Source organism: Xiphophorus maculatus, chromosome 14, assembly GCF_002775205.1.
Source record: "Xiphophorus maculatus strain JP 163 A chromosome 14, X_maculatus-5.0-male, whole genome shotgun sequence".
Classification (NCBI taxonomy): Eukaryota; Metazoa; Chordata; class Actinopteri; order Cyprinodontiformes; family Poeciliidae; genus Xiphophorus; species Xiphophorus maculatus.
This window is the reverse complement of record NC_036456.1, coordinates 22,072,931-22,087,487: the sequence shown is the minus strand read 5'-3', so window position 1 is coordinate 22,087,487 and position 14,557 is coordinate 22,072,931. Positions and strand designations below refer to the sequence as shown.

The 14,557-nt window shown below is 42.3% G+C and overlaps 2 protein-coding genes across 4 annotated transcripts; both read right to left on the bottom strand.

The window, feature by feature from the left end:
• Positions 1–1,224: 1,224 nt before the first annotated feature.
• LOC111610894 (uromodulin-like) lies at positions 1,225–3,574 on the bottom strand. The gene is made up of 4 exons (XM_023345961.1): positions 3,116–3,574; positions 2,866–3,028; positions 2,666–2,749; positions 1,225–2,166 (listed from the first exon to the last, which is right to left on the bottom strand). The coding sequence occupies exons 1-3, from the start codon at positions 3,310–3,312 to the stop codon at positions 2,666–2,668; spliced, it is 444 nt and encodes a 147-aa protein (XP_023201729.1). The 5' UTR covers positions 3,313–3,574; the 3' UTR covers positions 1,225–2,166.
• Positions 3,575–5,414: 1,840 nt separating this feature from the next.
• LOC102222984 (trichohyalin-like) lies at positions 5,415–14,416 on the bottom strand. Of its 3 annotated transcripts, none has more exons than XM_023346562.1 (12): positions 14,312–14,416; positions 13,425–13,539; positions 13,282–13,346; positions 13,069–13,204; positions 11,646–12,596; positions 11,358–11,513; positions 9,205–10,314; positions 8,357–8,445; positions 7,116–8,271; positions 6,931–7,032; positions 6,495–6,702; positions 5,415–6,088 (listed from the first exon to the last, which is right to left on the bottom strand). In XM_023346562.1, the coding sequence occupies exons 2-12, from the start codon at positions 13,506–13,508 to the stop codon at positions 6,042–6,044; spliced, it is 4,104 nt and encodes a 1,367-aa protein (XP_023202330.1). In that variant the 5' UTR covers positions 13,509–13,539; positions 14,312–14,416; the 3' UTR covers positions 5,415–6,041. The 3 variants fall into 3 exon arrangements, with proteins under 3 accessions (XP_023202330.1, XP_023202332.1, XP_023202331.1); XM_023346564.1 differs by having other exon boundaries at positions 5,415–6,055; XM_023346563.1 differs by lacking the exon at positions 14,312–14,416 and adding an exon at positions 13,798–14,298.
• Between the last annotated feature and the right edge of the window lie 141 nt (positions 14,417–14,557).

The window sequence follows — 14,557 nt, the reverse complement described above, 5'->3', positions numbered from 1 at the left end:
CCTAAAAGGCATCATTGCCTCAAATTTACACCACAGATATGAGGAAGATGAGCTGAAGAATGAAGACAATAATAATAATAATTACACCTGGTAATTAACAGGTGGAGCTCCAAGGAACAGCAGATGTGACTCACAGTTTGTTGTTTGGTAACATTTCAAACTGATGCTGAACTAAAATGACCTCAGTATGTTTTTTAATGTCACTTCAGTTTCTCAGTTATTAGCTCAAATGTTTCTTCTGCCCCAGTTTAGAATCCAGTCTCTACCAGGAAGGGACTGGCATACGGGGCTAACTGGGGCCTTCCCAGTGGCCCCTCCGTTGGTCGGCCAAAAGGGCGCAGCAAGCAGCATCCTTGGTTTGCAGAGTCTCAAACTGCGTCATATCAAACTCCTTCCTGACCTCACTTCCGCCCAGTCAGGCAGATTTCAGCAGCGCAGTGGACCTGTAAACTGAGCGCAACAGAACCGCCGGCTGACCATGAAGAGCAGAGATCAGAAAAACTGGTCCGAACAGAAAACAGCCTCTGAGGCGATTATTACAAACTCAACGACGGTCAGGAGACAGAAAAGCCTCGTCTGGCCGTCTGTTCCTGCCAGTGAGTCATGAATTAAATCTCCATATTTCTCTCTCCAGCAGAGAAGCCCGGTCTGCAGAACCAAGCTGAAGTTGGTTCCGATTGGGGAAATGACTAAAGGGCGATTCCACCCAATTTTTCACCACCTTCCGCATCTTTAATCGGCTCCAGGTTAAAAACTACAACACCTGGACTCTTCAAACCTGGACTGGATTATTCTGCTCTAATAACAGAATATTTTAATCCATGTTTGGGATTTGTGAAACCTTTAGGTGATTTGTGAAACTTCACTAAAGCTTAGATTACTATTCATACTTGTTACATGCAGGCTTTTCAAATTCAATTTGAATTCAAAACCACTTTATTAATGGGAAATTAAATGTTGGTGTAGCTCATTAATTCTTCAAAGAGTTCAAAGGTCAATGCCGCCCTGCCGGCCTGATGCGGCTCCAGCTCTCATGCAATTACACAACTTTGACCTTAAAACAGTCAGTTTCATCTAAATCCATCAAAATGATCAAATTTCAACCAAACCTTTAGTAATAAAGACTTTGATTATCTTGTCAAATAAATGCCTTTTGTAATCTAAATACATAAATATCCCACGCCGACCTGGATATTCAACATGAATAAAAGACCAAATACACACTTTTATTTTTAAGGTTTATTTGCTGATTAAAACATGAATTACAACTTTAATCACCTTCATCCAAAGTAGTTATTATAAAAACTAAAAATGTTTGATTAATAATCATCATTGCACACTTTAATATTTTAGTGATTAGAAATCAAAAGTGCTGATCTTTATGTCGCCGCCGCACATCAGATGTCCAACATGAAAACCAAACATAAAACAACAACAATCCATCCAAAGACTGAAGAAAAACTACAAAAGGCCGAAAGCAGAATGGAAAAAAATCATTTATTTGACCTCAAATGGCTTTTATTCTGTCTAAGTTTAGAAGAATTAAAACAAATGACCAGTTAAAGCTTGTATGTAATACAAATTGTAGCCACAAGAGGGGGAAGTGCTCCAGTTTTACATTTGTAAGAGTTAAAACTCTGCTTTAACTTTCTGAATTGAAAACTCAACTTGATAATAATTTTATAGATGTTAAAAACTGACATCAACCTACAAACGTCATGTTGGAGTTTCTGTAAATTTCAGCTTCAGAAGAAGAAAAACGGCTCAGTAACAGCCACCAATCCCTGCTAAACCTTTACTGATCATTGAGACTAGAAATGAAATCAAATTCCTCCTGATTGTAGAGCTGACTGAAACATTGAAGCTCACTGTGAACCACTGCAGCCTCATTCTGCTCTCTGTTTTCCTCTGTGCATTATGGGATGTTTCACATCTACAATGTGTTGAGCTCAGACAAGGTGAGAATCAAAAAGCTTCTTTCATTGAAGACCAACTATAAACTCTGATTAGTTTAGTGTTTCACTCACTTCCCTTCACCACATTTGATTAAAACAAAGAAACGCTCAGCAGTAGAACCGCTATGTGTCAGAGATTTCCTCATAACACCCGGGTCTGGATCAGAACCGGTCCACAGACTGGATCTTCATGGAGTTTGAGGTCCTTCACCTGAAAAGACAACAGGAGCAAAGTTTGAACCAGACTTCACAAACTGCTGTGGTTCAACTGGACATCAGCTTTACAAGATGATGAAAAGTTTTTCCCCTCATATTTTAATAACTCAAACATTATGTGCAAAACTCAGGAAATCTTCCTTTAAAAAGCTCAACACCAACATTTTGTCACAAAAACAAACCCTGTAAAAAGTTCAAGCTTGGTCTCTCTTCCCATCCATCAGGAACTTTGTCCGTTTCTATTTCTGTCTCCATTGATGTGACGACTATCAGAGTTTGAGGTTTTCATTTTCATGATCCTGCAACCGTGTCTAAAGATCCAGCGGTGTTACCGTAAACTAGACCAGTAGTTCTGACCCCTAGTGGAGAGTTCAAGCTACTGATCCACTGACCCCATCTGAGATAATCACTAAAGGATTAATGGGAAGGAACAATTATAAATGTGAATAACAATAATAATAATAATAATATGTCAGAATAACAGACAGTCTTACCTAGGCAGTCCAAGCCATGCTGATGAAGGCAGCAGCTCCAGACTGGGACCGGACAGATCTGCGTCTCCGAGTTCCAGCACACGTCTAGAAGTGAAGGACAGACAAGTCTGCGTTTCAATGACTGTCAAAGCTGAACTTTGTCTCTCATAGTGTGTTAGCGTCAAACATCCTGAGGTGAGTGAGATTCAGAGAAGCTGCACCTTGACGCAGGTGTTCTCCTGTTTGATGCAGAGCTGCAGTTTGCAGTGCAGGTAGACCTGAGCTGAGCTCCCAGTGAACTGGAACATGTTGAAGGAGAAGGAGTTGGAGGTTCCCCTTCCTTTTGCCTCCACGCTCACCGTCTGGTCCTCAGGGTTTGGACAACTGCTCACAAGCGTCAAATCAAACGTTGGTGGTCGGATCAGAGAGGTTAGAAAGGTCACAGAGGCTGAATATGGGCAGCGGTCTCACCCGTTCTCGATCAGGTAATATTTACGGCTAGCGTTGGCCGATTCCTGGTCCGTCGCCCAGCAGGAGTCCATCACCACGGCAACCAGGCTTTCATCCAGGCCGTCGGCATCCAGCTCCACCCAGATCTTCTGGTTCAGGCGAACTTCGGTGTTTGAGGCCACAGCTTGAGTTCGGTTGGCGTCGGTGTAGGCCTTCATGGTCAGAGAGTAATTCCAAGGTCCGGATGAGACGAACTGAACCACAGAGCTGCAGAGGACACACACAGCTGGCAGGAGTCTGCTTCTACTTCTGACTGCTCAAAGATTTTATTACTTTGCTTTCTGCATCCAGCAGGTTTGTACTGTCATATGGAGATGCTAGCTGTGGTCGTCTCCTTGGTGGTTCAGTTTTTACGTCAGCTTAACCGGAGCTTCTTTTCTTTCTAGTAGGTTTTGTTATGTCTTGGTTTTCTGCACCTGTTTTGCCTCCCATTATTTCCCCTCTGCTTCCTGCCTGTTCACAGGCCACATCCAATCACTGCCCTCGTCAACAGACGCTGTGGGCCGTCACGATGTTGCTATGACGACGGGTTCATCTCGTAGGGGAACCAAACTGCATTCAGCTCAACTTTACGCTACAGACACGTTGATGAAGGAACGACCCAAGTTACAGGAGTCTAAAAGCTTCCAACTCTTCAAAGTTATGTTTTCTATGCAACATATATCTATGATAGGACAGCGTAGCTACATCTAGTATTTCATAGAGTGTTTAAGCTTTTGGCCAAATCTGTAAAATCACATTGACCTGAATCATAAAGAGAAAGGATTGGACTCTGTTATATCAATCTATTCCTACAGAAACTGACCAAACTATTCTGTAATGTTTTACTGAATCTTTTTCACCTGATTCTGAAACTAAAACCACAAGTTTACCTGATGGGATCAACACCCACCTGTCTTTGATCCTGAAAGCCACCGTCTGTATGTCCAGCTGGGTCTCAACGCAGGAAAACCCGATGTAGACCTGGTCTTGGCGAGTGATTCCTCCAGGGGAGAGGTTCTGTGTCATGATGGCGTTCTTGTAGATGGTTTGGCTGTTGTCAGGGTTGGTTATTTTAGAGGAGACAGAGCTGATGGTGGAGTCATGTTGTCCAAAACATCAATATGTTAACGGACTGGACTGCACTGACCAGCCACTACAGCTGGAGTCATGTCTGTAAAACCAACAGTTCCAATGCAGAATGAGCAGGAATCCAAAATGGCCGCATCGCTTGGACTTCTGATCAGATTTATATAAAATATGGCTTCATTTAAAGATGCTAAAATATTTCAACAGTTTGGTTTCCGTCTAAATGTAACAGCAGACTAAACCAACATTGGACAGTTGATTTAATGTTACATGAATGCCGAAAGTTTGTTTATTAAGTATTTCATTCTATTTGATGACTGTTGTAAATATTGTGATCTACAAAAAAATGAGGCAGTTAGTCAAGTTTTTATTGAACTTTCAGAAGTTACAGAAAAACAGCTCAAAAAACACTCGGTATTCTTCCTCTCTCTCTCTGTCGGCTCTCCACACGCACACCTGCTGTTGCCACGGCAACCGACTGAGAACAGCTCCACTGGCTGAAATTATCTTCAGGTGAATCATGGATGAACACCAGAGAAAAAATAAAAATTCAACAACAATCCTCAGACTGAAACTGAACATTTAATCAGTTTTATGTTTTCATTTTCCCTGGAGGTCAGCGCCGGCTGACCGCTGACTGACCGCAAACCGATGATCTACCAAACAACACCAGCTGTTTTGCATCCTGTAAGTCTTTACTTCAGGTGAAATATGAAAAATGAACATGAACTAAATCAAGGAGAGTTGAACTATGAACATGAATCAGTTCATTTTTAGCTGAACTGAACAGACTGGTACAACTGATAAGGTGTGAAGACTTTTTCAATTTATATACAAGTTTCTATTAGCTGGATATAATGTTAATGTTTTAAAGAGGTCCAGTTAAAGCCCTGACTTGATTTTATCTGAAAAGATTAGGGTGATGGCAGAGAGGCCTTGTGATTATTGGAGGGTTTATTAATAATTACAGGTTTTATTAATAAATAAAACCCACCTTTGTCCTGCATTTCTATTGTTTCATCATTTCTGATTAGACAAACTCATTCTTAAATAAAAACTTTAAATCTGCCAGAAGTATTAATATTTTTTTAACTTTAGGTTCATATTGTGATGAAAACTAGAAGCAGTTTCAGCAAAACCGTCTTAAAATCAACACTTTGTACAAAGGAGGACATGTTCTGTAAAAACCAGGCACTGATTAGGATTTTAATTCAATCAAGTTTGTGGAAAAACATCAGAAAAATACAGATTTACAAGACAGCAGCAGCAGTCGGTCACAGACAGGTTACTGAAAACTAACAAACACAAATAAAAACACCTGAAGAAGCAGCAACTTTAAAAAAGAAAAGAAAAAGAAAGTCCAGATTTTTACAAAAACAACACAGACTTGTCTCTGCAGCACCGTTCTGTCGGGTTTACAACATCCTGCCCGGGTTTAATGCTTTATGTCTCATTCACACGTTTAAATAAAATCAAAGAACAACTACGTTTCCCATCAGCCCCTTCTCTGAGGGCAAGATGGGCCAAATGCACCAGAGGAGTTCAAGTGTGAGATTAGGAACTTTACACAGGAAGTAAAAATTAGCACAAGTTACTCAGTGTTTTAGTTAAAGTTTAATTAAAAAGACTCTAAAAGTTTAAATCAGTATTAATGCTGCTGACTGAAATTAAAGATTAAATCAGAAACAAAGTGGGAGACGTGACACATGGAGGCGTTACAGTTTCCACTGGGACATAAAATACAGCAGGACGTCCAGCAGTAACTACAGCAGCTGCTGTGACGGGATCAGAGCCGGTCCGGTCCGGTCCGGTCCGGGTCTCAGGAGGAATCCACTGGAGATGACAACAAGAAGCAGCAAAATATATCTGTTTTTATTAACATGATTTCTATTTTACAATCAATAACTGATACATGTTTAAATAAAAATGCTACAAATCTCTAATTTAAAAAGAAAAAAAAGTATATTTTACAAATTTCATCTGAATAAAACATGATCATAAACAATTAGATTAATCATAAAAGTAGTAAATATAATAGCATTTATTAAATCTACTTGTATTAACAACAGTCACAGATTTCAAAGAATGATTTTTAGAAAAATATGATTAAAAACAAAAGATCAGAAATAATTAAAACACGAGGAAATAAAAAGATTAAAGAAACAGAATCTCATGTAAAATATTCAGAAGAATCTCGTTTTCAACCAGTTTTGAAGTTCAGATTCTTCTAATATTTTATTATTTTAACGTCATGAACATTTCGTTTCATTACCTTTTGCTTCCAGCTTCTCCACCTCTCCTTCGCTCGCCTCCTCCTTCTCCCTCATCAGCTGCGTCTCCTCCTTCTCCTGCAGCAGCGAGCGCAGGAAGGCGGCGCTCACCACCTCCTCGCCGTCGCCCGCCAGGAAGGCGTTCTTGAAGCGGTTGTAGAGCATGGAGGCCTTGTCCATGATGGCCTGGTTGGCCCGGTAGTACCGCATCTAGGCATCCACAGCGGTCAGAGGGACAAACACCAGGTTTACCAAAAAACAACTAAGAATGATGATAAAAGGTCCTAAAAGAAGAAGGTCTTCATAATTAGGAGCTTCAATTCACAAACTAAAGTTGTCAACAAAAAAAAAGAAAGTGTTTTTGTACCATTGCCCAGTGGTGTAAGCTAGTAAATCTCAATATTTCCGTTTTTTCCCGGTCATGTGACTCAGGTTTACCTTCCTGAGCGTGGCGATGAGCTCGCTGTGCCTCTGGACGTGTTCAGACGTCACATACAGCATGTTGAGCTGGTCCAACGCCGACAGACACTTCCTGATGTCCTGGAGACAGAAACACCACCACACTGCTGTCACTGTGGTGGGAGTTTTATTTCACTTGTTTTTTTCTGGTAAAATTGTCTTACAGGTTTGTCCGTCTTCAGAGAGATGCGAAGGTCTCCGTTGATCCGGTGCAGAGTCGAGTCCGTCAGCGTGGAACTGGAGTTCTTCTGATCCGTCCCGGTCGGACTCTCTCTTTCAGTGGCCTCCTTCTCCGCTGGCGCCGCGTCTTTGGCAGCAGATTCAATCCGTAAACATTCAGCCGCAGCCTGCGCTTGGTCGGCCCCACTCTTCTTCTCTTCCTTGTTCTTCTTCTGCGGTTTACTCTCCTCCAGTCGCCGCGATCTCGTTCTCTCTTTTTTCTTTTCCTGAGACTCACCATCATGTTTCTTCCTCTGTTCCCGTGTTAATCTCATCCCCTCTGTTTCCTTCCTGCATTCCGGGTTTTTCTGCTCTTCCTTTTTTCTTGTCACCTTTTCTTCAGCTTCGTTTTTCTTCTGCTCTTCCTTTTTGGCTTTTTTCTCCTCCGTTTCTGAGTTTTTAGCATCAAACTTCTTGGCTGCCTTCTCCGTTTTTTCTTCTTTTTCCATCTCTAAAGTCTTTTTCACCTCCTCCTTTCTCCCTCCATCCTCCTCTTTCTTCTTCTTCACCTCCTCCTCTCCAGATCCTTTGGTCAGTCCTCCCATCATGGTCTTAACATGGATCTTCGTTCCCTGATTGGCTTTAACGATCTTTCCGATTATCTTCCTCTCGTCTTTCTGCTGCTTCGTCTCGTCTTCTTTGCTCTTGGTCTTCTCTTCCCTTTCGTCCTTTTCTACCTTCTGTCCATCTTTCTTCACTTCCACAGCTGACCCTCCAGTGGACATCTTTTCCTCCTTCCCACCAGTCTTGTCCTCTGTGGTTTTCCTGGTTCCTCTCTCCGTCCCGTCTTCACTCCCCTTCGTCTCCACCGTCGTCTTTTGCCTTGAATCCTTCTCCACTCGTTTACTTGTCTTCTTCCTCTCAGCTGTGGACTTCCTGGTGGCCATCTTGTCTCTTCTGGTGCTTTCATTCATCTTCTCTTCTTTCTGTCCGTCCGTCTTCATGTCTGAACTTGTCCTCTGGTTGGACGCTCTCTCTCCTTTCGTCTTGCTCGTTGACTTTCTGGTGGACGATTTCCCTCCTCTGTCCGTCTTCTCTCCTTTCCGTCTTTCCGCTCCACCTTTGGGCGGCGTCTTCCTGTCTGCAGTCTTTCCTCCATCCCTGATGGAAACACAAACCCAGCAGAGAGGAGTTAGGCCTTCACTGGACCGGTTGGGACGGATGAAGAGCGACTCGTCTTCCTTACTGGGAGCTCTTCGTCATCTCCTTCGTCTTCAGCAGGTCTCTCAGCGACTCGATCAGACTCTCCCGCCGCGCCGCCAGCTGCTCCTGCCTCTGGTGTTTCAAAGTGTTAGAAATTAGAAAGGTGTCCAAAGTGTGGCCCGGGGCCATTTGTGGCCCTTGGATTCTTTTTGTGTGGCCCCTGACTGCAATTCATGAATGGCTCTTTAGTTAGCCTTTTTTATTTTTATTATTAGATTTTTATTTTGTGATAAGTTGCGCCACAATCATTTGTTTAACAGACTGACACACATCCGTTACCTCTGGAGAAACTTGTAAAGGGAAATTCTTACTTTTGTTGCTGGGAATAAATTTAAACATTTTATAGGCTTAAAAACTGAAAACGTATTAAAACTTAAATAACTGTAAACATTGAGGCCAATGTAAAATATTACATGTTTTAGTTATTGTTGTGAAGGTAATGGAGAAATATTTCACAACATATTTTTGCATTTTTAACTGAGGGATAAAAGAAACATGAATAATTTCAGTTTGGTGATTTTTGTACTTCCTGTTTAATTGTTGAGCAGGTCAGCAGCACGGCTGCATGTTCTGTGACAAACGCAGCAAAAACAATCCGGTAAAGTCAATGGAAGGAAGACATTTGTGTTTACTGTCTTTAACTTTTCTCTGCTTTCCTTCTCCATCTTTGTTTTGGGAGTTTTTGTAAATTTTGGGGTTAATTTCTAGAAATGCTACATTAGATTTATTTTCTATATTTGTGTCTGTTTTGTAAACTATGGAGTTCATTTCATGTCCAGAATGATTTCTGCGTTTCTACGCTGGAAGCCAGAAAACAAGTCGCAGCTTTACCTCGTCTTCCTTCTCCTCTGCCGTCTCTTCATCTCCATCCTTTCTCTTCTTCGCCTCCTCCTCTTCCTCTCGTCTTGCAGACTGCAGTCCTCTCTTTTCTTCCTCCTCTCCCATGCTCTTCTGTTTTCTTTTCTTCTGTACCTTCTTCTTTTTCTCCTCTCTCCTTCTCTCCTCCCTCACATCTTTCTCTCCATCAGCATCTTTTGTCGTCTTCTGCTTCATTTCTCTCGTTTTCTCTAAGCTTGGTTCTGGTTTATCTTTTTCTTCTTTCTTTCTTTTCCTTCTCTCTTTGGTTTTCTTGTCTTCCTTCTGTTCTTTACTCTCACCTCTCCTGGTCTTCACTCGTTCCTCTTCCTCCTCTTTTCTCTCTTTCTCTGCTCTCCTGACCTTCGTTCCTTCTCCTCTTTCTTCTGTTTTCTCTCTGGGTTTCTCAGCTTTTCTGGTTTTGTTCTCCGTTTTCTCCTCTTCTTTCTTGCTTTTCTTTCTCATCTTTCCCTCCATTTCTTCCTCCTCGCTCCTCGTCTTCTTTGCTTCCAGGTTTTCTTGGTGTTTCTCTTCCTCCTCATTTCCCTTTGTTGCTTCAGTTTTCTCCTCTTCTTTTTGAACTTTTTTCGTTTTTATTCCCTCTGTTTTGTCCTCGTCTTTCTCTCCTCTCTTTGTCTCCTCAGATGAATCCCTCTCTCCCTCCGTCCTCCTGACCTTCATTTCTTCTCTTTTGTCTTCGTGTTTCTCGTTTATCTCCTCTGCTTCGTCCTTTTGGGTCTCACTGGTTTTCTCAGATGTTTTTGTCTCTTTGTCTGCCTTCCTCTTATTTATTCCCTCAGAGTTTTCTTCTCTTCTCATCTTTATTGTCTTCATTTCTTTCTCTCTTGCCTCCTTGTCTTTCTTGCTCCTCCTCATCTTTACTTTCTCTCTTCCTTCCTCGGTTTTCTCCTCCTCCATCTTTCTTTTCGACGCTCTACTCTCAGTCTGATCTTTCATCCTGTCCTCGCTGCTCAGACTCAGTTTCTCGTCCTTCTCCTCTTTCTTCCTCTTGGCCTCCTGGGTCTTTACCTTTCCTGCATCTTTTCTCCTCTTCCTGGAAGGCGGTAAGTCTGGAATGTCGCTGAGCTGCCGAGGAAACAGAGCGGATACGTTTCATCACTGATATCAGCTTCCAGGACAAGAAATCTCAATTCATTCTTTATTAAACTCACTGAGCTGCTGAGTCTAACTGCAGCTGAAATGATCCGATGTTAATATCTGCAGCATTTATTATTTTACATCATATTTAGCTTTTCTCTTTGTGTCTCTGATGTTGGTATCAGAAGTGGGAACCTCTGAAAGCTTAATGAAGGACAATCGACTCTCTGTTCATTCATCCAGACAGAAAGTCATGCAGCATCAGGACAGTAAGTTATCCATCTGTAGCCGTCTGGGTTGCAGGGTTTCCGAGCCTCTGACTGAAGTCACTCTAACTTAACAGAGCTTTTTTGAGTCAATTTTAATATTTTATATAATCCCTCTCTATTCCAGTCTGTCTGTAAAACAAGAAGAAATAACAGTTCCTGAAACTGATTTACATAATTTATATTAACCGTTTTGATTAATTTTTGGTTCCATTTAAGGAACAATAAAAGTTTCTGAATATAAATCTTGACACATCCACAGTAGAGCTCATTTGCTTTGCTCTCATCAAGTTGTTGCAGGTCTATTGGTCACAGGTTTCCTCTGAACTAAACACAGAGCAGAAACTCCTGGTGATCAGCTCTGCCAGGAGCAGGTTGTGCAGAGGAAGTGTGTTCAGGTTGGAGGCCAACAACAGACACAGGCATCGTTAAGATGCACACATATTGACATGACTGCTTTTGGTTGTTGTGTCTGTAACTTAGCAACCACTGAGCAGGCGTTATCCCATGTAGCGTTAGCAACAGCTGATGGCAGAGCGTAGCATTACTGAGCTAACAAGTGAACTCTATCAACAGATAATATTCAAATTTAACCCTTCAAAATCAAAGAGTTTGCTTCCTTCTTTCCAAAATAAAAACAATCAAATAAAAATGTGAATATTGGATTTATTGATGTCTTCTTTTTCCCATTCTAACTACTTTAAGTCTCACAAACAGCTGCATTTATAAATTAGGAAACAGTTTTCATGAAATCCCGGCGGTCACCTTTAATTCTGTCGCTCTGCTCCGGGTGGAAACTCGTCCTGCAGCAGCTTCCTGCGCGCCGCTGCTCGCCATTTCCTTCTTGGCCTGAGGTTTACTTCCTGTCGATCCTGCTGCAGGTTTTCCATCAGAGGCAGAAGAAGCTCTTCCTGATCTCACCTGAGGGGAAATGAAACTGTAAAAACTACAGCTGAGCAGAAACTGAACATATCAGGTCTGTCCAGCATGTTAGATCTAATTTGCCTTAATGTTCAAAACTCTTTGCAGATTTGAGTCATTTTTGGTTCCTACCTCTCCTTTAGTCTGAGCTGGAGTTTCCTTTTCGATCGACCGTTCAGCCAGTGACCCACCGCTCGCCGACCTCCTGCTTCTCGTCGCCGCAGCGACCTTTCCTGCTTCCTGATCCGGCTTTGGACCCGTTGGTTTCTCTGGAGCTAATCTGGATAAGGTTCTAGTAGCAGCCGGCTGCTCTGCTGGTTCTTTAACCTGTTTGGACTCTGTGGTATCTTCTTCTCCGGTTTCTTTTTCCAGTTTGGAGTCTGTTGGTTTATCTGGAGCTAACCTGGATGCAGTCTGATCTGCAGAGTCTTCACCCTGACTGGACTCTGTAGAAGATAACCTGGTTAACTCTAATCTAACCTCTCTACGCTCTGCAGACTGTGTGAAGTCATCTGGATCGGACTTAGACAACCCGCCTGCAGCTGCTGGAGGTTCTGCAGACTCTTTGCCCAGTGCAGAGTTCATGTTTTCATCTGAAGACAATCTAGACGAGGTTCTTATAGCCTCCACATGAGTTTCTTTATCTAGTTTTGGTTCTACAGATTGAACTAATCTAGACGAGGATCTTGTAGCTGTGGTACAGTCTAGTGTTTCTTTATCTTGCTTTGTTTCTACAGGTTGATCAGGAGTAAACCTGGAAGAGAATCTTGTCGCTGCAGGACGATCTGGAGCGTCCAGATCTGGTTTGGTCTGGGTTGTTTTATCTGGAGCCAATCGAAATGACGTTCTTGTGGATCTCTCTGAACTTTCTTTCTCACCCAAAGCTCGACTCGGGGTGCTTCTGCTTGAAGCAGGTTTAGTGTTGCACTCAGACTTAGTGGGAGCAGAAACTCCTTTAGGTTTTCCATCAGGAGTTTTAGCTGCAGGAGTTTTTCTGGAGGTTGCAGGAGTAGATCTGGAGAGTGTAGTAGAAGAAGAAGCTGGTTTTGCTGGTGTTTTTTTAGTGCAGATCTTTGGTTGAACCTGTAGAGAAAACACAACAGAGTCTGTAAAAATCCTTTAATCCTCTTTTCCATCTCTGTGTTCATTACATTTTAAATAAACCCAAACCAATTCCAATAACATTTTATAGTTCACCCAAGTGGAGCATCATAGCTAAAGCTGTAGCGCTAGTAAAACATCATAAAACCACTAAAATACAGTGTAGAGTCTTCATGAAACACCACACTGTCAACAACTGAGAAAACCAGAAAACATTTTTACATTTTGTCAAGTGCCGTCATTACACATCAAATATTTTGCTCAATGTTTCATTTATTATCTTCCAGAAGAGGATCTAACCAGCTGGGTTTTTAGTCCAGACTTCAAGGAGTTCAGTGTTTCAGCTGTTCTGCAGTTTTCTGGAAGTTTGTTCCAGATTTGTGTATTTAGTTTGTCTGTACCTGTCAAATAAATTTAATAAATACATTTTAAGCAGAAGCCAGTTTGAACTCACCTTGAGTTTGCTGCCGAGGCCGGGCGTGTTCTGGATCTCCCACATCCCCTCAGCGAAGCCTTTGATGCGGACGCCGCTGCCGTACTTCAGCTTGTTGCCGACGTACGGAGCGACGTTCTCCGGCGTGACGGAGCCTCTGGGGAGAGAACGACCACAGCCGGGTTAAAGACGCACACAGAGGGAAGAATCTGATTGACTGCTGAGAGAACATACATCTGATGGGTCCCGAAAAAGTAGACCGGGACTCGCTTCCGGTAGCCGTTCTCTGATTTACAGACCTACAAACACAGACGGGTTAAAGCATCCCAGGTCAGAACAGCTGTGTGTGATGAAGGCTGTGTTGTCTGCTTGTTTACCCGAGCCGGCCAGTGAGGAAAGCCTTTCATCTTGGCGAACACCAGGTCGCCGGCCTTCAGAGGGTTACCGAGTTTTCCAGACATCCTGCTGCTCCAGAAAGCGACTTAAGGAAAGCTGAAAACAGATATGATATTAGTGATGACCACAGATTCATGGAGTCCATTTATTAATTTAGTGATTTCTTCAATACATTTTTGCCATTTAAAATCATGTTTCTTGTTTGTTCTAATAACTCATCTAAAGCAGGTAAAACCAAACAACATCAGTGAAACATGAACGGAGCATCAAGTTGAGCAAAAACAAAAGGTTTACAGAAATAACAGCAGTAATGAAAGTTTGGTTGCTGATTTGCTCTCCCACAGGTTGACCAACCTTGTGTATTTGAACAGATCAGTCATGTGATGTCATCATTTTGCTGGTTTAGCTGCCAGGTGTGCCGTTTACCTGTGATCTGCTCTACAGGTGCAGAGAACACTGAGAGCTTTTCCTGACCACCTGTCTCTTCGTTAGCATATTAACTTTGTGGACCATATTCTGTTTACATTGTTTACATATTTACGGATTAGCTTTAAAATGTCGTAATTTCAGTTAGCAAACCGATGTAGACTTTTACCAAACACTCCACATAATCGGTGGAAACAGCTTCGTCTCCCCGCTTTCTTCGCTGTTACAGCCCTGAGGGTTCAGGATGATCCGTTTTTAGAGATTTTTCGGTCTAACTCAGCAGGTTTCGCTTCGTATCATCATGTTCACTCATTGTTTACAAATACACTCATACCTGCTAGCTAGCTAGCTAGCGGGTGTGCTAATTGTCAGTCAGTCTAAACGGAAACGGTTCAGATAGTCGTTGTGGTTTTATAAAATGTTCGCATTTCCGTTTGCTCACCTGAAACTAAAAGACAATCTTCTTGGATCAACAGTAGTTTAAATAAAACATCTCGTTGCGAAGCTACATTCTGACGCTCGCCGCCATATTGGCCCATTCACTCCTGTGACGTAGTCGCTGACGTTTTTCCCGCCATCCTGGACCGTACCAACGTCCGGTGGTCGGTACCAACCGCCGACAGATTTGGGGGGTGTTTGCGTCATATCAAAACCGCTTTATCTACCTTGACAAAATGTCTGCAACCAT

Coding starts and splice junctions, on each gene's coding strand:
- LOC111610894 (XM_023345961.1), bottom strand. CDS start 3,312: ATGAAGGCCTACACCGACGCCAACCGAACTCAAGCTGTGGCCTCAAAC. Junction 3,029..3,115: donor TATTACCTGATCGAGAACGG/GTGAGACCGCTG, acceptor GCTTGTGAGCAG/TTGTCCAAACCCTGAGGACC. Junction 2,750..2,865: donor AGGAGAACACCTGCGTCAAG/GTGCAGCTTCTC, acceptor CTTCACTTCTAG/ACGTGTGCTGGAACTCGGAG.
- LOC102222984 (XM_023346562.1), bottom strand. CDS start 13,508: ATGTCTGGAAAACTCGGTAACCCTCTGAAGGCCGGCGACCTGGTGTTC. Junction 13,205..13,281: donor TTTTTCGGGACCCATCAGAT/GTATGTTCTCTC, acceptor TTCTCTCCCCAG/AGGCTCCGTCACGCCGGAGA. Junction 7,033..7,115: donor CTCTGAAGACGGACAAACCT/GTAAGACAATTT, acceptor TTCTGTCTCCAG/GACATCAGGAAGTGTCTGTC.